At 46.6% G+C, this 26,674-nt stretch overlaps 3 protein-coding genes across 27 annotated transcripts in view; 2 read left to right on the forward strand and 1 right to left on the reverse strand.

The window, feature by feature from the left end:
• The first annotated feature begins 5,534 nt into the window (after positions 1-5,534).
• LOC139407652 (sodium/bile acid cotransporter 4-like) lies at positions 5,535-8,128 on the forward strand. The gene is made up of 3 exons (XM_071151492.1): positions 5,535-6,082; positions 6,571-6,781; positions 7,601-8,128. Exons 1-3 carry the CDS (start codon positions 5,535-5,537, stop codon positions 8,126-8,128), a joined length of 1,287 nt encoding a protein of 428 aa, XP_071007593.1.
• An 800-nt stretch (positions 8,129-8,928) lies between these two features.
• Positions 8,929-10,583, forward strand: LOC139407653 (zygote arrest protein 1-like). Its single transcript, XM_071151493.1, has 4 exons — positions 8,929-9,627; positions 9,786-9,878; positions 9,968-10,042; positions 10,145-10,583. The coding sequence occupies exons 1-4, from the start codon at positions 8,938-8,940 to the stop codon at positions 10,286-10,288; spliced, it is 1,002 nt and encodes a 333-aa protein (XP_071007594.1). The 5' UTR covers positions 8,929-8,937; the 3' UTR covers positions 10,289-10,583.
• A 111-nt stretch (positions 10,584-10,694) lies between these two features.
• LOC139406689 (protein furry homolog-like) overlaps positions 10,695-26,674 on the reverse strand; it is a 90,003-nt gene continuing 74,023 nt past the window's right edge. For 9 of the 25 annotated variants that reach the window (XM_071149607.1, XM_071149596.1, XM_071149595.1 and 6 more), the window contains 15 exons: positions 26,336-26,497; positions 26,144-26,242; positions 25,861-26,037; positions 24,917-25,129; positions 23,687-23,863; positions 21,413-21,741; positions 21,185-21,262; positions 19,246-19,453; positions 19,008-19,157; positions 18,634-18,732; positions 17,814-17,882; positions 16,844-16,861; positions 13,955-14,065; positions 12,678-12,871; positions 10,695-12,556 (listed from right to left, as the gene is read on the reverse strand). In XM_071149607.1, coding sequence (XP_071005708.1) covers positions 12,313-12,556; positions 12,678-12,871; positions 13,955-14,065; positions 16,844-16,861; positions 17,814-17,882; positions 18,634-18,732; positions 19,008-19,157; positions 19,246-19,453; positions 21,185-21,262; positions 21,413-21,741; positions 23,687-23,863; positions 24,917-25,129; positions 25,861-26,037; positions 26,144-26,242; positions 26,336-26,497 — 2,328 coding nt within the window. In that variant the 3' untranslated portion in view covers positions 10,695-12,312. Of the gene's footprint in view, positions 12,557-12,677; positions 12,872-13,954; positions 14,066-16,843; positions 16,862-17,813; positions 17,883-18,633; positions 18,733-19,007; positions 19,158-19,245; positions 19,454-20,913; positions 21,263-21,412; positions 21,742-23,686; positions 23,864-24,916; positions 25,130-25,860; positions 26,038-26,143; positions 26,243-26,335; positions 26,498-26,674 lie in introns of those variants that run through there. The other 16 variants (XM_071149599.1, XM_071149592.1, XM_071149591.1 and 13 more) reach the window with 8 other exon arrangements.

Below are 26,674 nucleotides of genomic sequence, written 5' to 3' on the forward strand. Positions count from 1 at the left end.
AGAATACTGTGGTAGCCATGCTGGTTAAGTGTGCCTTGAATTCCAAATGAAAATCGTAATGTTACAGCATATAATGACATTCTAGACAATTCTGTGCTTCCAACTGTGTGGCAACAGTTTGGGGAAGGACCTCTCCGGTTTCAGCATGACACGGACGCTATTATAACAGCAAAGTGGGGACCAACTCCAGATTAATGCCCATCATTTTGGAATGAGACGTTCGACGAGCAAGTGTCCACATACTTTAGGTCATATTATGTATTTTGCTCTTTCACACTGAGGCTTGGTGATTATCGAGGCTGGGAGTGTTGGAAAGATTTTTCAAATACTGAGGAACTAATCATTTGCTGCAGTTGATGAATAGAAAAACAGGCTTTGTTGATTTACTGTGTGAGGTGAAGAAAACATTTCTGAGAAACTCAGTTTATTAGTGGTGGACGTGGTGAGTTATGACAGAAATCAGACATTGCCAAATGGGCACTTTCCTACTTTTGCATGCAGGCTATCAAGTAGGCCTACTTCTGTGTATGCTCAGGCGTACATGCTCCCTCAAGTTATCTGGAAAGAGAAACCAGACGCATGGAGAACTCATGGAGAACTCCAAACAAAATACAATGACAAAAATGACAAAACTCTGAATGGTTTCTCACAAGTGTTGCAGGTTGTGAACTCAGCAAACAACGTTTCCAGTCCAAGAATGAGAACAGTAGGCCTAAATACACCATTAACAGAAATTAATATAACCAAATGATGGGGGATTAAAGGTACATGTACTAGGTTTTCTGGTGACAGGTAATTTATTTATTTAAAAAAAAAATACATATAAAGGGCAAACAATTCACACAAAGAAACAATGAATGGCAAGAATTGGCAGGAGACAGCTGACACGTTCTGGAGATCTGAGTGGATGCATTCTGGAGAGCTTGGCATGCATTCTGGAGAGCTGAGTGCATGCATTCTGGAGAGCTGAGTGCATGCATTCTGGAGAGCTGAGTGCATGCATTCTGGAGAGCTGAGTGCATGCATTCTGGAGAGCTGAGTGCATGCATTCTGGAGAAAGACACTCCTCCCCTTCTTCTTGTCTCAACATTTTAAATTATACTAAACACATTATCTTCACACATATTTTAGATGCTATTCACTAACAGCACAGCTAGACCTACTGCCATGCGCACTACCCAAATTGTGGGTTTACCAAAAAGGACTACACACTTGTGATAATTAAAATAAAATAAAAAGCTAATAATCCTCTGTGTCTAAGTTATGCTCCCTGATGTAGTATTTTGAATGATTTTATTTAGACAGGAGTAATTATATAATGTTGGCAACATCAATTTACTTTCGGGGAAACTATCATTCTAACAGTGCACTGTGCACCCGCCCACTTTCCTTTACCAATTCGTTAGAGGCTGAAACCAGGGTTCTGCATATAATGACGAGATGCTAATGTCTCTGCCGTAACAATGGGAGTCTTTGTCCAAAAGGCTGGAAGGCAGGTGACAAGTTTAGGTCTGCATATTATGCCCTTAGAAACGCATTGGGCTTATTCTGTACAGATTTTGGCGAGAGTGAGCCCTCTCGCTTCCTCTATGCTGAAACTGTCATTGGAGAAAGCATCCGGGCGAGCGAAACAGCGTCCCTCTGTAGTCCATGTATCTGTTGCCATATGTCGTCTCATTCGGAAATGACCTTCATATTTCTATTGCGCAATCTGTACACTTCAATTTTGCAGATTGAATAGAGCCTCAAGTCATCTGTAGTGTTTCAGTTAATTTCCTGCTCCTGACAGGTCCTGCATTATGTGCCAGCACAATATACATGTACTGTATGTGTAAAGTAGGCTGCTTCTGTCCCCGTTATAAGGCGACTTGAAGCTCCATAGGTTACCATTCAATTAGGCTTCGGGGGAAAACTGCTCCATCTGACAGCGTTCCATGTGGGATTAATTTAGTCATGGATAACTGCATACCTGGAGTGAGTCTGAAAAGCTTCAATTCTTGTTAATCTAACTGCACTGTCCAATTTACAGTAGCTATTACAGTGAATGAATACCATGCTATTGTTTGAGGAGAGTGCACAATTATAAAATGTATTAATAAACCAATTAGGCACATCTGGGCAGTATTGATACAATGTTTTGAACAGATATACAATGGTTCATTGGATCAGTCTATAACTTTTCACATACACTGCTAGTGGGCAAAATCTAAATTGTGCCTGGGCTAGAATAATACATTATGGCCTTTCTCTTGCATTTCAAAGATGATGGTACAAAAAAACACATGTTTTTTCTTAATATTAACTTTTACCAGATTTAATATGTTATATTCTCCTACATTTATTTCACATTTCCACAAACTTCAAAGTGTTTCCTTTCAAATGGTATCAGGAATATGCAAATCCTTGTATCAGGTCCTGAGTTACAGGCAGTTAGATTTGGGTATGTCATTTTAGGCAAAAAAAATGTTTTTAAAGAGTTGGGTCCTTAAAAGTTTTTTTAAGTTGGTCCACTCTGGACTCCAAAGGCAACAAGCCCATCTCCCGGAAGTCCTGTACCCCAGTGTGCGTCCTAACATTCAGCATATACTGTACAGTACCTGATAACATTATTTTGCATGACCTGCGTTCTCTTTTTCAGCTTTTTTGATAGCCCACTATACCAGGCAGAGCAGGATTTATCAAAATGACGCCGAATAAAGGTTGAGACGAGCAGTTTCTTAACTTTAATGTTAAAATATCTAGTGCTACGATATAAAAATGTAGATTTGTTTGCCATTTTAGAAATAATTTTTAGCAGCAATCAGGTCTCCAGAAAGGGATTGATCTAGGGACACACCAAGATAAGATACACTTCTTTTAGATTCAATCTCCTTGCCTGCACAGTTTACCTTTATCTTGTCAGCCCTAAGCAATCTATGTTTTTTTCCAAACAAAATCGATTAAGTTTTTCCCAAATGTAGTGACAATTTGTTGTCAGTCAACCAATCTCTAAAAAAAATGCAATTCCTTACTCAGGTTCTCCTCTAGTCAATATAACTATTTGTTCAGCACTTTTGAAATGTACAGCAACAGAACATGGGCCGTTCTTACAGTATTCTCCCTGGCCAAACCAGAACTTTAAGATAAATAAAGGGGGCATATAAGCGAACAATGAAAGCTCTTACAATATTTGATGATTACATTTATCTAAAACAGGCTATAGACTACATGTGCACTACCAAGTCAGAACAGGACTAGGGAAATGGACCAAATTATTAGGGTGAGGCACATGGGCTAATAACAGCTTACTACACAACATACACTTGGTATTACTTTCAAGCTACAGTATGCATATATCCTTGGCATATTACATCATTTATGCAAGACATTTGGATTTATGCAAGACATTTGGATTCCCCCTGTGCTGTGTTCGTTTGAACAGGAAGGTGATGCAAACTTTGTCATCCAAGTCTGGCATTCTCTAGATTTATGGTGCTTTTCAAGACAACTGGGAACTCAATAAAAAAACAAAGTTGAATCATAATGTCATGGATCTTCAGGTCAGAGCTCTAGAAAGAGGTCAGAGTTTAGTTTTTTTTACACCTTTTTCTCCCCAATTTCGTGGTATCCAATTGGTAGTTACAGCCTTGTCTCATCGCTGCACTCCCGTACGGACTCGGGAGAGGCGAAGGTCAAGAGTCATGCTTCCTCCGAAACACAACCCAACCAAGACGCACTGCTTCATGACAATGCCCACTTAACCTGGAAGCCAGCCGCTCCAATGTGTGAGAGGAAACACCATGCACTTGTCGACCATGTCAGCGTGCACTACGCCCGGCCCGCCACAGGAGTCACCAAAACCTCCCCTAACCTGGACGATGCTGGGCCAATTGTGCTCTGCCCCATGGGTCTCTTGGTCTCGGCCGGCTGTGACAAAGCCTGGACTCGGATCCAGAATCTCTAGCGGCACAGCTAGCACTGCAATGCGGTGCCTTAGACCACTACGCCACTCGGGAGGCGAGGTCAGAGTTGCCGAGTTGGAATTCTGAGTTGGATGACCGTTCAAAACGTATTTTCAGAGGTCAGAGGTCGTTTTTTTCCAAGTTCCCATTTGTCTTGGACTCACTGGAGTTTGAGATTTACCCAGTTTCCAGTTGTTTTGAATGAGGCTGCCCCACCACCACAGAAAGCACCGGGTTAGGCTGAAATGCCAACATTTTGGAGCTGCCTTACTCTTTGTTTGCTGCATTTTTAACTCAATGATTTTAAAAAGTACATTGTTTGCAAACTGATATGTGACACATATTAATGTCAAAATAACATGCAAAACATGTAATATATATATATATATATATGTGTGTATATATATGTGTATATATATATTTATATTATTATTATTTTTTTTTTTTGCCCCACCTGCCCTGCAGTGGTCACTGCTGCCACGTTAATTCTCATAACCTGCTATGTTAGTTCTCCTAACCGCCCACATTAATTATCCTAACCGGTTTAACTAAAACACTACAAGGAAGCCGCAAGCAGCCACACAAAACTGTCTTGAGTGGCAACCAATCTGCCCAATTAGCTGTTATGTTTCCATACACCCACTTATGTTGATCCTCCCACTTATTTCGCACGCCCACTTTCAGACACTCCACATATGCAATCACCCATACTGGATTGATCTGGCGGGGAAAGATGGTCCTCTCTAACCGGGAATTGTCATTTAATGAATGGTTTCATTCGTTTAATGGCATGACTTGGAAGTGGCCAGTATGAAAACAGCAGGTCAGTCCGATTCAGAAAGATCTGTGAGATAACGCCCACAAATAACTCTGTGAGACGTACGCAGGTTTATGGTGATTACTTCAAAACTGTCAATCCAATTCACGAAAGATAGAAATAGCACAGAGAAGAAAAGAAACGTACCCGCGGTTAATGAATGTATATAAAGAGCATCCCAGTTTCCCTGTTTGCCTACTCAACCTAAACATTTCAAGTCATTAGAACTGTGCGCTTGTCACAGTAAACTACAGCCAGGCACTTATTAAAAATATGGATGTATTTTTCGAAAGTAATATTACCCAAATTAGGTGTTCCAACCCGATACATATTTTAATATACTATAACACATTAGAGAAAACTGTGAGTGATATACATTTCCAATGCGATGAATAAAGGCGTTTTCTCCTGTGCACGAGCTCAAGATAAAAGCCTGCAGGGGTGATCGAGCCCATCACCCCTGATATGAATTCTCCAGAGATGATGAGCAGACTCCCCCGCCTTGAGCAATTTGCGTCTTTCTGGAATGCTGGCGCGCGTGTCAGCTGTGAGCCAATCCGTGGCCCCAAACGTCACTATGTGGGTATCATGGTCTGTGTTTAAAACGGAGAAATGCTCTGATGCACCGCATTCTCTAACACTTTGAGCCTCGAGTTTATTCCTCTGTCATTGGTGACAGCGCGCAATGACGATGCACCGCTAGGGGACCACAGTTTACGCACTGACACCTTCAGGTGGACACCGACTGTGGAGAGCATCTGTACCCTGGTAAGGCGATGGAGAACTCAAGCGTGGTGGTCACTGATGTTCCAACTGCTGGCCTAACAGAATTCCTCAACTTCACCATGAATGACACCATCTCCCGACTCTACGAAGGGTTCACAGATGAGCTCGCCATGACAGAATTACGCGTAACGAACGACCCGGTATCTCTGAAAGTCAACACTCTAAGGACTGCGTTTGCTGCTGGGCTTCGGGCTAAGCTGCCACCGACGGAACCTGCTCACTTGGTGGTTGCTTTTTGGGATTCCCCGCTAAGTCACGGAATCAATGTGTTTGTAGGGATTGTCTTGTGCTTCACCATGCTGGGCCTAGGGTGTACGGTAGATGTGAGTCAGCTTGGGGAACATATCCGCAGACCCATCGGGGTTCTGCTGGCGCTAGTGTGCCAGTTTGTTATCATGCCCCTGGTCGCCTTCCTGCTTGCTTTGGCATTCTCTCTCGACGATGTGGCGGCTATGGCCGTGCTACTGTGTGGCTGCTGTCCAGGAGGAAACCTATCCAACATCATGTCGTTATTAGTGAACGGGGAGATGAATCTGAGGTAACTAAAGGAACGAATACAACTATCTCCCACCTTTCCAAGTGGACTATAAAACGCAAATAAAATGATATCAATTTATAGCCTACTTGGATGAATGGAAACCTAAACCTATATTAATTGATACACTGTCTGATATTGCACTTTATTCACGATGCCTATAACTCGAAGTGTAGGCACACGTAGGCTATTACTTGGATTTTACGCATATTGGTAGAATTTTACGCATGATAATTAAAATTGAATTTTACGCACAGTCGTATCTCCAGCATAGCATACTGTTGGGACTTGTGGTCCAGATTTTCATAAAAGATGGATTTGAACACATCTTAATTTATTAAATAGAACATGATGCCATTATTTGAGGACCCATCACTTAATATTCGTCCACCATTATAAAAAGTAATATTAATGTACTGGTCACTCTGCTTTTGGGGACTCGAATAAAGTTAATGTGATGGTGTGATTCACTTTTGTCTTTCTCTTTTCAGCATCATCATGACCATTTCCTCCACGGTCCTAGCGCTGGTTCTGATGCCTCTATGTCTGTGGATATATAGCCGCGCCTGGATCAACACCCCGGTGGTCAACCTGATGCCGTTCGGCGCGATCATCCTCACCCTCTGTAGCACTCTCATCCCAATTGGCCTGGGGGTCGTGCTCCGGTACCGTTACAACCGGGCGGCGGACATCGTTTTAAAGGTATACAGGGCAGCCTCAAATAACGGTCCGGTATAGAGGAAGGTTTGGAGATGGGTTGACTGGTTCATTGTGAGATTGAGAGCACTTGGCACATATTTTAGACAGACAGTGAAAAGCTGGTTTGTTATATTCCTTTGCCCTTTTCCTTTCTATAGTTTAGTTTAGAAATATGATATTACACGAAATTCATCAATAAAATGTATTAGACCTAGGTACTATATAAAGAATACAAATGTAAGATTACCTCAATTACTTCCTGATTCTAAGTGTTACATTAAGAATGACATACAAGACTAAAATAGTAAATTTTATGATTAAACAGGGTAGTTTTGCTAGTAAAATAAATCAACATTTTTGTAAAAGTCAATTGTGGATCTTTTGACTTTATAATCACTAGTGTGACATTGTACCCATTGAGTCATTTTTCTATGTCTAGCTTTTAGTGCCGACAAAGCCTGCTCACATTGCACAGTGACATCAGACGCAGAGTACTGTCAGGGAGAGCCCCTCTGCCCCTCCCTTTCAGATTAATGTATCTAAAGGCAGCTCAGACAGGAGAGGGAGGGGTACGAAATGTGTGACAGAGTCATAGAACTGGATGATAGATACACAGAGGGCAAAGGATGCAAGAAACAACATCGATTCAAGTGGACCTTGCTCACTTGTAGCTTTCCCTTGCTCCTTAATAATACTGGTTCTGTTTGAATATCCTGAAAATGCGTCCATTGTTTCTTCCCTCTACCCTTCTAAAACAACCTGGATGTAGAGAATGTCGATGTCATAAAACCTGTGTTGATTCCGTGCTGTTTGTTTCCCCAGTTGTCTCTGTGGTCTCTGCTGGTGACCCTGGTGATGCTGTTCATCATGACGGGGGCCATGTTGGGGCCAGAGCTGCTGGCCACCATCCCTCCGTCTGTCTACGTGGTAGCTGTCCTGATGCCTGCCTGTGGCTACGCTGCAGGCTACGGCCTGGCCACCCTCTTTGATCTCCCGCCCAACATCCGCAGGACCGTGTCCCTGGAGACCGGGTGCCAGAACGTGCAGCTCTGCACAGCCATCCTGAAGATGGCCTTCCCACCACAGCTGATGGGGGGCATGTATATGTTCCCTCTGCTCTACGCCCTCTTCCAGGCCGCCGAGGCCGGCATCATCATCCTGGCCTACCGGATGTACAGGAAAGAGGTTCTACACAAACCAGACACCATCCCACCAGGGGACAACAGAGATATTGGATATAATAGGTTTGAAGACGAGGATATGGGTTTTGACACTTCTTACGGGGCGGTCACCACGAGTGACCCAAATCTCATCATGCTGGAGCCTTGTCCGGACTCTACTCCTGTTTAGTGCGCATGAGACGACGACGGCCCACCATGGGCGGAGTGGCGCATAAAGACGTTCAGGTCCGCTCATGACGTCACTATCAAAAAAAATCCCGCAGGGCAGAAACTCTATGGGTGTGTCTCATGACAGGACAGAAGACTGCAACTATTTATGAAGTGAGAGAATGATACAAAATATATTTGAAGCAATTCATAAGACCATAAAAACAATTATGAACAGGTTCATAGAAGTAAAAAAGCATATCTGAGCTTACTTCAACATCTTGTGTATGAATCAAAATGGCTGTGAAAATGGATTTCATAAAATATATTCATCCACTCTCGCATCACTGATGCAGGACAACAGCGGTTTACCAAATGTATCATCTCACTTGCTTGTAAAGTCAAACATGATCATGAGCTACATAGCTAACATTGTCAATGATTGTTTTGCATTCAAAGCAAGTATTCAAGTCGGAGGGTACATGTTTTGGTGCCTATAGTTTCAGTTCAAGAAGAAAAATCATGCAGTACAATTCTTTAACAAAACCTAACTACTCCATATCACCATATATGTACGATGACAACCCGTCTGTAAAATATACAATTGTGTATATGTTTATCAATGTATATTAAAATATATATGATATAGGAAAAATAAAATATCTACTGACACTTCTGCATTCTGTAATCTTGCGGAGTTCCGTTATATTTGCGGATTGGTCTTGGAGGCCAATTTAGGAGGACTGCCACACCTGCGTACAATTAATGAAATCGTGTCTCGTCAATCTATTTAAATCGGTAAACCAAATAACCCAAGTTGGCTGAGAAAAAATGGCTACATATGTAGACGAGTCGATCGACAGTTATTTCTATTCATCTTACAACCCTTATTCTGGCAGGTATCCCAAACCAAAAGGTGCGGGCTGGAGAAACAATTATTTGGCCAACTATGTGGCTACAGAGGACTATTTTGATAACCACCAGCGCGCGCAACTTAAATCCATCTTGTCTCAAATAAACCCCAATCTTACACCGAGGCTACGGAAAGCAAATACCAAAGATGTCGCTGTGCAGGTCAACCCGAAGAAGGATGTCTCGGTGCAGTGCTCCCTCGGCCCAAGGACTCTCATGACCGGAAAGCGAGACTCTTTGCGCAAGAGGAAACAGGAGGCCCAGGCACCCGGTAGCCCTGCGGGTAGTCCAGGCAGCTCGGTGGGAGGCGTGCTCTACCCTCGCACACTGGCTGTCTACTCGCCTGTAGCTTCTAGGAGACTTGCATATTTTCTAGAAGACGACAAAGGGGGACCGAGTGAAGCACAAACCGGTGACCCACCTGAAACCGTGAAGGCCGGGAAAAATAATAAAGGCGAAAAGTCTGCAGAGGACAGAACAGAAAAGGCAAAGGACGAAAAGACTGGACCAGGTAAAAAAACTAGTAAGAAGACTGACCGGTCAGTTACGACCGAGGATGTCAAAGCCGATCAGGATGGATCGGAAGTCAAGACCCGCGTGAGGTTTCAGGTGAGCCCCAAACGCTGACAGTAGTTTAGTCGGCCAGTCTGAAAGACTCAAAATAAACATTTGACATGTGAGTAATTGTAAAGGTGGCTGTGTAGTGGCCGTCTAGACCAAGATGCTCTATGTAATTCGCATTCTGACTAGACTCGATGCCTTCCTAGTTTCTGGAGCAGAAGTATGGGTACTATCACTGCAGAGACTGCAACCTGCGTTGGGAGAGCGCATATGTTTGGTGCGTCCAAGGAACGAGCAAGGTATAGTAAACTGGTCCATTCAATCCCTGGCATATGACTACTGCTGCTACTCTGGTAGTGCCTCTTATCAAGTGCTGTCTCCGTTTCAGGTCTACTTCAAGCAGTTCTGTAGAACGTGCCAGAAGTCCTTCAATCCTTACCGGGTCGAGGACATCACCTGCCAGGTTAAGGATCTAGGCTTCTGTACTATACGTTGTTAAACTGACAAATCATGACTTGACACTAAACTTGGGTCCTCCACTTAACCATGTCCTCTGTCTCCACAGACTTGCAACAAGTCACGCTGCGTGTGCGAAGTGACCCCTCGCCACATTGACCCCAAACGCCCCCACAGACAGGATCTGTGTGGCAGGTGTAAGGGCAAGCGGCTCTCCTGTGACCGCACCTTCAGTTTCAAATACATCATCTAGCAGGAACCTGCACATGAACTGTCACATCTAAGTCCTGCAGCCCAGAGAAGCCCCTGTGCACATTTAAAGAGGCTCTGGGCTGGAGGAGAAAACTTTTGGATTTCATTATTTTCTGTTATGCCTTTATTTTCATTATGATAGTGATAGCAGGAAAACACTTCTGAATGTGAAATAAAGTGGCAATACTCAGCAGTCTACATTCTCTGGCATTTATCTCTCCCTGTCTAGCATGGCTTGTCAGTGGTTCAGACGCTAATCACTATGCACATGACCTGTTACTGAGGACAGCCTGACTAGCCAGCCACTGAGTGAGGTTACTGGAGCTCAACGCAGATGTAATTTTGCTAGGACTGTCTGGTCTATTAACCTGGACTTTTCAATAACAATAGTCTGAAACATTCATATGATCAAGTTTTTATTTATCCAGAGAGAAGGCTTGGTATGTGAGATGACAAAAAGTATATTGGTAATGCATCCCTACAATTTTCCAGGAAAATCTGTTAAATTAAGATCAGCATTCAAATGCAACAGACAAGTTCTGTGAGGAATGAGTACAGTGATCGTTTACAATGTGCCATGACAAGTTTCCTGCAACACTGACATCAAGCAGTGCCTTTTCAGAAGCATAAGCAGAGCCTTAATGGCAGCAGTTTCCCCTCAGAACACAGGGCTGTGGCACACCATCAGTGCAGCTGTGTGCAGCCAACATGGATAAACACAGGCCTCAGTTTCCACTCATGTCTTTTTAGAGGAGCCTGTTCCAGGGCCAACATGGAGATCACAGTGGAGAGAAGGAATGCATAGGACTGGGCTTGGTTGGGCTGTGGCAGTCCGACAGGAAGCAGAATCTATGCTAGCTAGCGCCTTTAACCAGTTCCAATTTACTGACCCACAATCCCCACCAGGCAGGCCAATCTTTGGGAAATGTTAAAGTTCGTGTGACAGGATTATAATAGTGGAGTGGGTCATTAGTGACTCAACATCAGCTTCATACATCCTATTCAGATTAACAGTGCAACAAAAGTACAAGGGGAAAGTACTGGTTTTACATTTTCTAAAATATATACAGAGTAAAATAACTTAGATGTTTACATAATGAGTTGTAGCCAGTCTGCACTTCTGTGCAATTATATGCATTTGTGTATACAAGAATATATACCACACAGCCTAAAATCTCTACAGGCAGCTACTTATTTGGTTACAGAGTGAGTTTCATTAGAAGACCTGCTGAAGATGATGCTAGTCTCCAACGCAGGTGAATAAACAGATAAATGTATATTTTTCCAGTCCCTAAGGGAAGGGGGACATAGCTCCCCTAGGATTACAATTACATGTTAAATACCCTAACATTTACAACCTAGGATGTTAGCTCTAATAAAAAATAGTACATTTCTCAAAAAATATTATTGCAGTGCTTCTCTCTTTCAAGCATGCTTTTGAAAACTGTTTTTGTGTTTGTTTATGAATCTTGACAAGGACTGCCCTGTCCTCTCACAAATCCGGTTTCCTTCCGGACCGACTCCCAAGGCGCCCATGCTCCAACTTCTCTGCTACAAGAACACCACATCTCCCTGACCGAACCTCAAACCCCAACCAGTCTCCTGACTGGGGCTGAGGAGGCAACTGGCCAATATGGGAGACCCATCAGGTAATTTCCGCCAAAACGCTTCCAGTTTAGCATCATCATCATCCCCATTGTCTCCTTCCTACTTCTCGCTCCTGGGCCAGTCTTCACCAGTCACATAATACCCCAACTTATTGCAGCTGAATTTGGCAAGGTGGCTTATTCTGGGAAAACAGATACGAGCTTTTAAAGTATTTTATATATGTAATATATATTAATATGAGTCACAGCTATTCCCACACATCCTTTAGCCCTTATTAGGTGGAGTCTCTTCTGTCCTCCCCAAACACACGTCACTGTCTCCCCAGCCTCCAGAGCAGATGGAAGCTGTGAGTGGTACAGGAGAGGTCTACTGCAGTCCAGTCTAGACTAGTCCAGTCAAGTCTTTGGGCCTGAAGGCTCACAGTCCAGTGCTGACCACTGTGATCTGGGGGGCCTGGCAGGTTTGGGCCTGGCTCAGAGCCTCTCTGATCTGCAGGTTGAGCTCCATGAGGCGCCCGCTGGCCTGGGACAGGTCCCTGCTGGGCCCCACCACGGCCAGGCAGCCTGTCTGGCCCAGCGTCTGGTGACGGAAGTAGATGTGCAGGAGTGTCTGGACCGCGTCGTCTGACTCGTTCCCAAAGATGTCGTTAGGCCACAGAGACCTAGTGGAGGAGAGGGAGGAGGAAGAGAGCATCAGGACAGAAGACTAGACACATGCCTGTGTAGTCTATACATCGAGGAATAGGTGTAGGGTAGAAAAGATGTAGTCCTTTGTTTCTTTACCTGAAGGTTTTGACCTGTGTGAGGGCAGAGCCGAAGTCTCTGGCTCTCAGGGTCTCAATCAGTGATTGGATGGCTGTCTCCGTACTGGTCTGGGAAGCATCCGACACGCCCACATCCTCCTGTCCATCAACCCCCGACTCCACCTGCTTCAAACAGCTCTCAAGGATGGCCAGCTCTTCTGACATGTTGGTCACCTTGGAGACACGCAAAAAAGGTCAGATAATCTCACGTGTATTTGGGCACGTGCAAGACTTGTCTAGAAAGTCAATGAAGCAATGCAATTAGTATTGATGTGATTAATTGAAATATCTGACCTCATCTCTCCATGTGAGAAATGATTCACTCTCATTCAGGGGATTTAATGAGATTTATCTCAAGTAAAAAGCCATAAGACAGCAGGGCTAGACAGCAGCAGAACCACTAGATAGGGACTAAGAGAGTGCCTGACTGTCACTATGTCTGAGTGCTTGTATGTCTGGTCGGCAAAATTGTGTGCGAGCGCGTGAGAGAAAGAGCATATACGTGGAGGTATCTTGGAGAATGTTTATATCTTTTCTCCGGGGCACATTTGTACATTGTCATTTACAAAAGCGGCTCATGACTTTACAGATCGACTTTTGCCGTTACAGTATCTTTCATTCCAAAAAGCATAAGCTTGCCCATTCACCCACTGAATGGCAGGCATACACAATCCATGTCTCAAGGCTTAAAAATCCTTATTTAACCAGTCTCATCCCCTTCATCTACACTGATTGGAGTGGATTTACAAAGTGACATCAATAAGAGATCATAGCTTTAACTTGAACTTACCTGGTCAGTCTGTCATGGAAAGAGCGGATGTTCCTAATGTTTTGTACACTCAGTGTATATACACAGGAAGCAAGTGAGTTTAATTGAGCGTGTGCGTTGTCACTGCTTGTTTTCCTTTCAGGGAAGATGTGGGAAAATGCAGGGGGCTTCAATGTCTCAAGCTTTCCTGAAACCAACCTGAAGTCCAATTAAAGAGCTCATTGGGGAAGGGAAATCAACGAACACACCCTCTCTGTGTTGACCTAGCATACACAATGGTGCGTGTGACGTGAAACACTCCAAGTGTGCTTGAGTGGGTGACGAGCGATGTTTCTTTTTGGCTTGTAAATAAATGACACAACTAACCCCTATTAACACAGCCTAGAACTGTATTCATGCTGCCCTTCTGTACCACCCACATGGAGTGTCCCACCACACAGGCCCTGTTGAGTAAAGTGTTTGGGGGCAAACCCCTTGCTCTGTCTCACCTCTGCCTCTCTTTTGATGGTGTCCACATGACTGATGAGTTTGCAGTAGGCCTGGAAGAGCAGCAGCAGCTGGAAGTGCAGTTTGTAGAGCCTGCGACACAGCTCCAACTCCTACAGAGAGAGAGCAGAGACAATAACACACCAGCCACACCAGGTCATAATGGTCACATGATCAGACGGACGGATATCCTGGGTTAGAGACTAACGGGGGAGGAGATGAAAGGGTTAACAAGGCACGGAGCGACGTCCCTACAGCAGGGGTCTCCAACCTTTTCTACCATGAGTTACTTTAAAAAAACATTTAAACGTTGCAAGCTACTTATTTTGAGCTTTCAAATAGGCACTTTCTTCTCTTCTCCCCCCGCAGCTCTTCCCCGAGTCCTTAGTGTACAAGACAAAGTAGTGCACGGTGTTCTGTCAATACACCTTTGGAGTATAAACAACTCCACGGGGGGCCCTATAAAATCTGTGATTTCTTTCCCAAATTATGTTCTCCTCATTATATTTATATATATATATATATATATATATATATATATATTTCCCACTCTTAAATTGATGTTCTGCATCAATGTCAATGCTTAAATCACATCAGAATACCTTTTTTTGGGGGGGGGGGGGTCTGGAAGAAATAAAGGGGGAAAAAGTGTAATTCCCCTTTACTTGCGCATCTAGTGCGATTTCTAATGTGCCAGTTTAGTGATGGTTATGTACTGCTGCTGCTCATTTCATGACAATGTTTGCAAATAACAGATACAAATGATATACAGTACTTCATGATATACTTATGCCAGACCACGAGACTTGCCACATCAACTAGCTAAACGCGGAGTGATAGACAAACTCCCGCACCACAAAGGGGCAATATTGCTGGAACTTAATTGGCAGATAGAGTTAGGTTTGGCTTTTCAAGCCAATAGTAGCTAACCAGGGGTGGGACAATGTCAATGTTGCGTTGGTTAGATAGTAGCTGGGAGCTTGCGGTGTCTGATACTAGTGAGATTTGTTTATGACAGTTTGCGGCGGAACACGTGAAAATTGCATGTATCAAAAGTATGTGGACACCTGCTCGTTGAACAGCTCATTCCAAAATCATGGCCATTAATATGGAGTTGGTCCCACCTTTGCTCCAATAACAGCCTTCCCTCTTATGGGAAGGGTTTCCACTAGATGTTGGAACATTGCTGCGGGGACTTGCTTCCATTCAGCCACAAGAGTATTAGTGAAGACGGGCACTGATGTTGGGAGATTAGGCCTGGCTCACAGTCTGTATTCCAATTCATCCCAAAGGTGTTAGATGGGGTTGAGGTCAAGGCTCTGTGTAGGCCAGACAAGTTCTTCCACACCGGTCTAGACAAGCCATTCCTGTATGGTCCTCACTTTGTGCACGGGGGCATTGTCATGCTGTTGCCACAAAGTTGGAAGCACAGAATCATCTAGAATGTCACTGTGTGCTGTAGCTTTAAATTTCCCTTCACTGGAACTAAGGGGCCTGAACCATGAAAAACAGCCCCAGACCATTATTCCTCCTCCACCAAACTTAACAGATGGCACTATGCATTTGGGCAGGTTCCATTCTCCTGGCATCTGCCAAACCTTGATTTGTCAGTTGGCCTGCCAGATGGTAAAGCGTGATTCATCACTCCAGAGAACGCGTTTCCACTGCTCCAGAGTCCAATGGCGGTGAGCTTTACACCGCTCCAGCCAACGCTTGGCATTGCACATGGTGATCTTAGGCTTGTGGGCGGATGCTCGGCCATGGACAGCCATTTCATTTCACTTCAGCACTCCCGTTCTGTGAGCTTGTGTGGCCTACCACTTCGCAGCTGAGCCGTTGTTGCTCCTAGACGCTTCTACTTCACAATAACAGCAGTCCCCTGGGGCAGCTCTAGCAGGGCAGAAATTTGACGAACTGACTTGTTGGAAAGGTGGCATTCTATGACGGTGCCACGTTGAAAGTCACTGAGCTCTTCAGTAAGGCCATTCTACTGCCAATGTTTGTCTATGGAGATTGCATGCCGATGAGCCCGATGTTATACACCTGTCAGCAACGGAAGTGACTGAAATAGCCGAATCAACTAATTTGAAGGGGTGTGTCCACATACTTTTGCATATACAGTGTACTTTCAGAATTGTTTGGCGAGCTACTCATCAGTGGGCTGTAATCGACTTGTTGGAGACCCCTGCCCTAAAGAGAACCGATGAGGCCTAGGTTACAGTCTAGCCCTATTAACTAGCTACTAACCAATCAGAGGTCGGCATCATTATTAGCCATGGAGGACTGGGTTATACAAAGACCATCACCACCTGTGTCACGACCCCTATGGATAAGGTCCGTCCAACCACAGAGCTAAACCGAACAAATATGTTACTGGAATGATCAAAACATTCTCTCTAATGCAGGAAACATGGAAGAGAATGGGGATTTGAACAGATATGGAAATGGTGCAATAAGCATGCAAAATGAAGGTAGACTAAACATGGCTTCACAGCTCTCTCCCCATCCTCTTCCCCTCCCCGTAACCCAGGGCAACATCCCCCTCTCAAATCAGGCAGACAACTACCACAATCATCATTTCATTTGCGCAATTTTACATCTGCTGTGTAAATCAGTAGGGATGAGGGAGGGGTTAAGACATTGACAAGATTATTCAGCCAAGGCGAAGCCAAAAGTAGAGCATATATCTGCATACATGCCAATGATGAGAAACAGTAGGCTTGGGGAAATTATTTAGATATATGAGAGAGAGGTGGAGTCAGAGTGGGAGGGCCCAGGCCTTGGTTGGTTGACGACTGCGGCAGGTACCCGCGGAGAGGGATGAGATGGTCAGTGTGTAGTCCGGACATCATGATTATATTGGAGTCTAGAATACTTAGAGAACCACTTACTGCTAGTTTTTCCATTTGCTAAGCAAGAGGGTGAGCAGGTCACAAAAACAAACAAACAAAACAGGAAGAGAGAAAGACCAAGAATTAGTGAGCCTTCACATCGCAACCCTGATACAGTGACCTGACAGACGAGGAGGGGAGGGGTAACAACCCCTCCATCATAACGCCCATTCCCAGGTCAGGGGGAGGCTTAGTCCCAACAGTGGTTCTCAGATAACACAGCGCACATGAGCTGGTCTAGGATCAGTGTGTTCAAGTCAAAGCAGTGTATAAATACAGAGATGGAAAACAGAGAGCAGGATATAGACAGAGAGAGCCAAGGGGGGGAGAAGAGAGAGCCAAGGGGGGGAGAAGAGAGAGCCAAGGGGGGGAGAAGAGAGAGCCAAGGGGGGGAGAAGAGAGAGCCAATGGGAGGAGAAGAGAGAGCCAAGAGGGGGAGAAGAGCGCATTAAGTAGAAGAGAGCAGCGAATGAGTATGTGCCTCTCTGCTGATGAGAGTGCAACAGAGCTTTAGTCTGTAATAGCTCATTTTCCATAGCCAAGCATGTCCTCTGACCTGAAAGGGGGGGGGGGGGCAAGCAAAGAGGCAATAAATCTATAACCCCCAGCAGCGGTGTCAGAGTACTAAACATTATCAGGGGACAGGAGGAGACCGCACGGTAGAGGTTCTCAGCTGTCCTCAGATCAGCTACATCTACCATGATGAGCTGAAGTAATACTGACTTCAGGACCAGTGGACAGTTCAGTAGTGATTATATCACTGAGCTTGTGGGATGTTAAAATATGGTGTTGAGGACGAGGGGAGATTAATTAGCTTTGACACGTAAAGATTTTCTCTGAAACATTTTTTGTTCTCAAACAGGCGTGTTATCATGCGTATCGACTGTGTTAGAAAAGGCACTCAGACTGTCGTCACACTTCCTGAAAGACGAAAAGTTGCTGTGTTCAGATGTGTGTGGGTTAGTCATACCTGGGCTTGAGTGTTGGGTTGTTGGTTGCCATCTTTGTCACGAAACGTCTTCCTGCAGTTCTCCAGCCACTGTGTGAATGGGATGAGGGAGGGAGGGAGGGAGAGAATACGTCATGAAATTGTCTTTTTTCTTTCAACGAGTGTGTGTTTGTGCAGGGGTCAGGTGGGGGGTAGATTTAATAAGAGTGCTGTACTTAGCGAATTAAAGAGGGTTGGTTCCAGTGCAGGGGGGTGGAGACCAATCCTCCAGGAACTGCACCCGTCTCATTCAATTAGCGCCCCTGCATCCTGGAGCCCTCTCTCTCAATCTCATCTGTCCTCTTTACCCCCCCCTCCATCTCTCCTTCCTCCCTCCCTCCTGTCCAACCCTCTAACTGATTTAGGAGCGCCAGAGAATATTTTTAGCCCGTCAGCAGAGGATGTCGCTAGCAATGAGGACGCTAACGGACGCCAAATCCACTCGTATCCCGACGACAAGCGACAGCCGACATTTATCTCCTTATGACTCAGCTCATTGTCTCGGTTCTGTTCCCTCAGCCTCTTCCTCCCTGAGCTGGGCTGGAGGTGAAATGAGGCGTAATCGGACAGCTCATTGAGCCTTCAGGTTTTCCTCACTATAAATGAGAGGCCATTGAAGTGCCACTCAGTGTTCTGGTGCAGGGCCGGTCTGCAGACAGATATGTGCTATGATAATTAGCCATAGAATAAGGATGTGTGATTGCGTGGTCTGAGGGTTTAGGAAACTAGAGGTCAGAGTACTGTAGATAGGGACGAGTGTGTAACGATTAGATGTACATGGTGATGAACGGGGAAAGCTCACCTCCTCAGCCGCCTCTCTCTTGCCGTTGTAGGTGTCCAGGTGCTCCTGCAACTCCAGCACACTAAACTTCAGAGTCTCCAGCAGTCCACATGACACCAACTACGACACAGACCAGACGCTTTAACCAACTGCAGGACACAACCAACTACACAATACAACATCACATGAGTGTGTCAACTCCCTGCAGTATAGGCCAAGTGCATTTGCACTGCGTAACAAGTACATCTGATTATACAACTGCTGCTGTCGCTAAAAATATCTTACCGACAAGCATGCTACAGTTAGCTTCGTCATGATTCCCAACCAGAGAAATGATGCAACATAACTTCACATTAAGGAAGTGGTCATCTCTGGGTTAGCAGGCGCAGACTCACCGTCTCAGCGTCCAACAGCACCGTGGGGCACTGGGAGTGAGAGGTCATGACCTCTAGGGAGCTGAGGAACTGGTTCCCCATTCGCTGCAGCCGCTCTCCTAGGAAACGCACTGACGAGTGGGTGATGTCGCCAAACTTCCTCTGCGTGCTCTGCAGACACCAAGACAATAACACATTCAACAGAGCGAACACACACAAATATATACAAAACATACAACTAAACATATTCCACGCTCACCTTAAATAGCCGGGAGAACACGTGGAAGGTGTACACAGCAGAGGACCCATCCGTGTCCGACAACATCTGGTTGACATGGCAACGCCAGGCGTCCTCCTCGTCGTCATAGGCAACGGGCTGGAAAGCTGCCAGGATGGCGGAGAGGAAGGGTGAGGGGGGCGGAGAGGCCTGGACCTCTGAGAAACCATCTTGATCGCCCTCATCCTGACTGAGAACAGACAAACACACAGGGTCTGTCTTAGTACCACTGACACACACACAGGATTCACCCAATTCTGAATGCACAAACACATACACCCTCGCTCTGACTGCAACCAAAACAACCTCACACTTCCGTCTCTCGCCTCCTCCCCTCTCCCTCTGCAGATGTTTCTGCTGCAGTGTTTATTTTGCAGAGCAAAGAGAATACATGGCTCTCCTACCATCTTAACACAACCACACACACACGGATACTCACAGGCCTGTGGGACCGAACAGCCTGACGAAGCAGACCGAGTAGAAGTATCTGATGCCTGCGCTGCCGAGCGCTGTGGAGGACACAGACTTCGTCCTCATCCTCACCTTAACTCCCTCTCTCTCTCTGCAGCACAGTAACACAGTCTCTCTCTCTCTCTGCAGCACAGTAACACTGAGTCTCTCTGCTAGCTGCACTAGCCTGCCTAGCACACGGCACCGTACCACACAGGAATGCAGAGCAGAGCTCTATCTGAGCCCAGCATCTGACACACACACACACACACACACCAAGGCCCCAATCTCACAGCAGGCAGCGCAACACCTCCTGCCGAGTTAAGCTTTCTTGTTGGCGCACAAACACACACAGCAGAGCCCCTCTGTTTTCCGGGGGAGGATCATTAGGAGCACTGCCATTCCCTCTAGCAATCAATCAAACTGCCTGAGTTTTGGAAATGGGGGAAATTAATTCAAGTACTTGTGTACTGAATGAGCAAGCAAGAAGTGTATACGTGGTTTCTACATCTCTGGTAGTTGAATAGAGTTGGTATGTGGCTGTACTGTGATCAGTGTCCTCTAGACGGAGTTGGTCCACCTTGATGAGCGTGTGTATATTAAAAGGAAAGAGAGGAGCCAGAGCTGGCCCACCTTCAGAGAGATGCCCGCCTCTCCAGCCCAGCCCCAGCTCCACTACCAGCCCTGCCCGCGTAGGAGAGGAGCCAGAGCTGGCCCACCTTCAGAGAGATGCCCGCCTCTCCAGCCCAGCCCCAGCTCCACTACCAGCCCTGCCCGCGTAGGAGAAGAGCCAGAGCTGGCCCACCTTCAGAGAGATGCCCGCCTCTCCAGCCCAGCCCCAGCTCCACTACCAGCCCTGCCCGCGTAGGAGAAGAGCCAGAGCTGGCCCACCTTCAGAGAGATGCCCGCCTCTCCAGCCCAGCCCCAGCTCCACTACCAGCCCTGCCCGCGTAGGAGAAGAGCCAGAGCTGGCCCACCTTCAGAGAGATGCCCGCCTCTCCAGCCCAGCCCCAGCTCCACTACCAGCCCTGCCCGCGTAGGAGAAGAGCCAGAGCTGGCCCACCTTCAGAGAGATGCCCGCCTCTCCAGCCCAGCCCCAGCTCCACTACCAGCCCTGCCCGCGTAGGAGAAGAGCCAGAGCTGGCCCACCTTCAGAGAGATGCCCGCCTCTCCAGCCCAGCCCCAGCTCCACTACCAGCGATGAGCTCACCAATTACAGCAGCTCATAAGACCAGGGAAATCGCAGAGGCGCCAGGCAGCCCCGACACGACACACTCAGCCGCCCACTCGATCAATTACTTGGGCAAACACAGAACGCACATACAATACTTGCTGTCATGATACGAAGACCCACCACACACACACACAAAACAGGTTGGGAGCAACACATGGTCAGCTGCAGAGCAGTGCCCCTGGAGCAGGTTAAGGGGTTAAGTGCCTTGCTCAAGGGCACGTCAGCAGTACGTGGCACCTGAGATATTGATGCCAGCAATACTCTGGTTGTTGACTCACTCCCCCCAGATTCCGCTTCGCCGCATGCAAGTCTGAACTGAAAACAGGTATGCAAATGTAAAACAGGATGACAATCTAGAGACGGGATCAATGATACCTGCCAACAATTAACACCTGACGACAAACAGATATCTGACTAGAGGCACATATGGCCACTCATACTGGTCAGTAAAGTCAGTAGACTTACCTGGACATGTCGGAGAAGTCAGCCTCCTCCTCCTCACAGCGGTCATCAAGCTCCTTCAGTGCCAGCGTCACGTCCTCCTCACACACAGAGCCACAGGGGCTGTCTAGGATGGGGGGTAGAGGCATGGCTGTGAGGGAGTCCCTCTCTTCACAGAGGGACCCCGGCGGGGTGTCTATGGCCGGTGGGAGAGGGGGGGCCGGGTCCAGGTCGTAGTGGGAGTCGGTGAGGTCACACAGCTCAGGGGGCAGAGGGGGGGCGCTGCTGCCAAACCCCGTGTCCGTGCTCACGCTGCTGCTCAGCTCATCTGCCGCCGTCATGCTCACCCCGTCCTAAACAGCCGGCAGGGGGAGCTCAGGAGGTCAGATATACACACTCACTACATCATTATACAAAGATACATTCTCTCGAGACCTTACAGAACCGGTTGGTTGGCATGACAGCCCTTCTAAAAGTCTCCCTAAGAGTTACTTCAGTGGTTGCCAACTGTTTCTTTTTTGCTTATTGTACCATCAACTGAATTTTGCTCTGCCTGGAGTACCCCTGAAGTACCCCCTCATTTCCCCAGTGAGTTTATGGTCTGGTGGGTCTTCTCAAGAATCCCCCTGTGTCTTGGCCATGTACCCCCAGGGCTCCCAGTAACCCTGGGTAGGAACCACTGATCTACTTAACCTTTATCTATTCCTGACAAAAACATTACTGGCTTAATCTCATTTTATAACATTCAAGAAAATAGAGGTCACGGTCAGCATAATTCAAGAGATTGATGTTGACTTTAAAAAGCTCATTCTGTGACTTTGTAACTGTAACTCTAGAGAAAGGGAACACGCTAAAGAAATAGGGCCAAAATCAATCTAGTGTTGCACTTATGTCAGGGGTGTCACTTAAAAAAATCAAAACATGGGGAGGACGGGCTCATGGTAATGGCTGGAATGACGGAATAAATAACGGAATAAATGGAATGGTCTCCCACAAAACACCTGGTTTCCCTGTGTCTGATACAATTCCCTCCATTCATTATTATGAGCCGTCCTCCCCTGCCCTATGCATTCTAACCCATACGGATGGATCATAAACTACCGATTTATGGCTCACACTAAATGACTAGCTACAGAAGACCATAAAACGTGACATTTGAACACAACGCCACATTGTTACCCGACTGACATGACAAACTGCTCTGCGGTGGCAGTTACCTGCATTAAACCACAGTGTGCGTCATTAGACAGGAAACACTACAAGTCAACTGTGTTCATGGAAGACACGTCCACGGAACGGGGGTCTAGAACATGTAATTGAAATGGACGTGTTCTGTCTGTGCCTCGTTTCCCTCCATTTAAGGGTCTAAGGAACAGAGAGGAGAAGGTGGCAGGCTGCCAGAGCGTCCCCGAGGCACGATGGCTTCATTACAGAAAGCTTTTAGGAGTGGGTGGCCGTCCGGGCCGTCGTGGAGGGGATGAGCAAGAGAATCGATGGTTTTATCTGGGGCTCATTACACTAAGAGCTGGGCCTATCATGAGGAGATGTCCTTGAGCTGATGGGTACGGGCAGGGGCAGTAGGGGCTCACAGGGAATCTTTATTCACATTATTGGGGGGGGGGGGGGGGGTGTAGTAGTGGCAGAGATAAAATGGACTAATGGAAGCTGTTAGTGATTATGGGTTCCCTAACTGTGTTCCCTGGTGAACTGTCCTCACTGGTTATATCTAACGCATGTCTGTGTCGTGTCACAATGCTCTCTAGCGTAGCCGGCTGAACTAGCTCATACTCACATATGGGTCTGCCCCGCTGGTGTCCAATGCGCAGCACGTATTTAACGAGGGGTTTCGTTTTGAATGTTCAGGTTCCAAATTGAGAGGTGAACCGTTTCGGCTAGCCTGAGGTGAGCATTGACGATGATCTCGTCCCCCCCAATTACACAAGCAAGAACCACAAACCAGCTAAATCAGAGAAAGCAAGAGCCAGCCCACCACAACACCCACAAGCCCCAAGCAGCGCGACAAGCAGAGAGAAAGAGATGAGACGGAGGGAGATGTGAACAAAGAGAGCACCCCTTACGGCCCTGTCCAGAGAACAGGCAGGACAAGAGCCAGCCCACTGCACCCCAGGTACAGCACTCTCCCTAGAGGCAGGCGGAGAGGAGGTGGCCACCAACCCTCTGCGTGAAAAAAACATGACCGACAGAGAGCCCAGCAGAGGTAGAAAGTGGTTAAAAGAAGAAGATAAGGCGCTAGAAAGAACCGGAGCACCCCGATTTATTTCTCCCGATTGGTCGCACCTCAGGCAGCTGACTGCTGTTTGAGTCAGAGCGGGGCATCTCCAGTGCAGAGCTGTCCTGGCGGGGCAGCAGGGCCGTGGTCTCCTCTGTCAAGGCACTGCTGGACGACTCCTGCGATTGCTGCAGAGAGTCCACGTGGTTGGACGTGGCATCGTCCGTAGCCGAGTCACTGTTCATCTGGAGTGAGAGACGGACGCAAAGAACGGTTCAACTTTTCCATTTGGAATTAGATAGTAAATAAATCAAACCTCCAAACTCTATATATTATCTGGTCTCCTCTGCTCCGAGTCTCCAGGATATCTGCTAGTATACTGTTACGTTTCTATTGTTCAACATGCAAGTTTCTTTTTTTTTTTGCATACAAGAGTAAGACGTTTACCAATAAAAAAAAATCTGCTATGTTCCAGGCATCCTTACAAAACATTCTTGTTATTCGAAAAAGTATATATTCTTACATGACTCCGTCTGCAAATGACATGCTGCATGCTCATGGTAGCATTGTTTAAAAGTTACTACAAAGCCGTGTTTGGGCCCAAGGGCCACTAGAGGATCAGTCTCACAGTGCACTATCAAGCGCAAAGGAGGACTAAGAAGACAGCACAGACTGAAGAGCAGCTCCAGGAATAACAGCATATTGTCGATAACACCCTGGGAAGATGTATATATTTTTTATAGCAAAGCAAAGAGACGTTAGAGAAAGGCAGCCAGAGGTTTGGGGGTTAAAACGATATTGGGTTCATGCTCACAAAGGAACATGCTGTTCATTTTCTGCCAAGTGTAACTTGACTACATACGTTTTTGCCATGGCATGCTATGGACTCGAGTTTCAATTTATTGTAACTAATCTCCCAGTTAGTTCATTGATTCCCATATGTTATGTCTGTGACCTTTAACATATCAGAAAGCTGGACTGATTCTTAGAAGTACAGTGTTTGGGTCTCTACTTTACTTACCTAAAAACAAACTTCTGGGGGAAGGGGGGTACTGGTTTGTGGGTAAAATTAGGGTAGAGCATCTAGGATTGGGGTGAAGGAGGGTAGAGAGGGAAATAGTGACTGTTACCAGCGGAAGCAAGCATCTAGCCCCAGGGCAAACCGGGTAAGGTAGCAGCTCTGCAATAGCTCTGCTCAGCGGACACACACACACCATGCCAACGGGCTGTGTGAGGAGCATGGGGACGGGGGGGTGGGGGGGGGGAGGGGGGGCACCCTGGTGGTGGGTGAGACTTACGAGGCCAGAGCGGGTGAGAATCTGGCTAGCGCTCAGTACCTCCTCCTCAGATGACTCGTCCGTGTCCTCCTGGTTGGTGAGATTGAGGCTGGGCGTGCTCCCGGTGTACTGGCACTCCTGCAGGGATGGCGTGTCCCCGTCTCCCTCCCCCTTGTCCATGCTGTCCAGGGAGCGCCGGCGCACGCCCCAGTTAAAGTTGTCCATGCTCTCCCCCTACAGGAAACAGCAGTCAGATACCAGTAGAACTAACTGAAGTGTGAGATATCTGTCGAAGATGTGGATGGATGACAACAGCACAAGAAACCAGAAGTACGTCACTAACATGCCACATCTAAAAGAGCTGTGTTTGCAGTAATGGGAAGGGGAGGAAACAACGCCTTTTCTCCAAGGCTTTGACCCTAATCACTTCAGACATAGAGCTGCAAAACTTTAAAGACAAACTAAATAAAAGCACAAGAGGAGGAAAATCAGGACAAAGTGCAGACGACATCAATCATGAAACACAAAGTATTTGTGGCATGCTTCATTGGCTGTCTGTTTCTAGACTGACAAAACAGGTGCTTCTACAGGGTGACAATCACATGGACTGACAGAGGGCCACCGGGGCACTGAGGAGAGCAGCTCTTGCTGGCCCAAAACTTACCTGCAACTCCTTGTGGCGGGAAAGGAGGAAAGGTAACAAAGTGAGTTAGGAAGAGTAGGCAGTAGGGACAGTTAGAGGACAACATGGACGAAAAGTCATACCGAGACACACACACACACGTACTTGAGTGCACGAGTCCACAATCACACACACTGAATGAAACCATTTATTGTCACCCATCAACGACATGATCTAAAATGATGCAACAGCAGAGAGACTATTGCAAATGATTATATACAAGACAGGTGTGTGTGTGTGTGTACAGATTACTTATCCTAGTGTACAGTAAATTACCCCTCACCTCAGCATCTTCCAGCTCCACGTCCAGGAAATCAAAGTCCTTGAAGACTCCAAACTGCTGCTCACTTCCTGCATCCTCTCCCTGCAGGTCCTCCTCCCGCACCACCTCCTCCACCGTGGGGATCAGACTGGTCTGCTGGTCACCTGAGTCCAGGTCCTCGTTGGATGAGAACACCACCTAAACACAGACAGAGAGTACAGTTATGGTAAACATGTACAAATTAAAGCACATGGAGGGATAGGATATGTTTTGTTGAAGTTGATCACTAGTCCTGCTCGCTCACAGTTTGACATGCCAGGTGTCTTACAGAAGGATTCTTGGGAACGCCAGACTCAGGACCACACAGAGAGAGAACGTTCATGAGCTTCTCTCTGGTTCTCCTCTGAAATAAGACAACATAAACCAAAAATTCATGAGACATTCCAACGTTAAACATATCAAACCACGTCGTAACATATCCCGTGGCTGAAAGTACCTGAGAGAGTTGGGGCCTCTTCCAGCTGACAGGCACCAGGCCGTTGGAGTTGGATCCAGAGGAAGTGGAGGACGTGCTCCGGGTCACAGCGATGACTTGCGGTTTCCCATTCCGCCCTGCAGCTGTGCGCTGGTCCCCATACTTATGCCCTATGATGGGCGTCTGGGGGTCAAAGGTTAAACCAGTTCATCTCGATTACACAGGTCTGATTATTTTCTGATAAATGGTAGGGGATGAAGGTAAAAGACGAGTGAGAGAAACATGGAAAGAGTGAAAAAAACAATCAATCAGAGAAGGACGAAAAGATAACAAGGACCTAGATCAGGACAGATGTCTGAG

This window comes from Oncorhynchus clarkii, chromosome 4 (assembly GCF_045791955.1).
Source record: "Oncorhynchus clarkii lewisi isolate Uvic-CL-2024 chromosome 4, UVic_Ocla_1.0, whole genome shotgun sequence".
Taxonomy (NCBI): domain Eukaryota; kingdom Metazoa; phylum Chordata; class Actinopteri; order Salmoniformes; family Salmonidae; genus Oncorhynchus; species Oncorhynchus clarkii.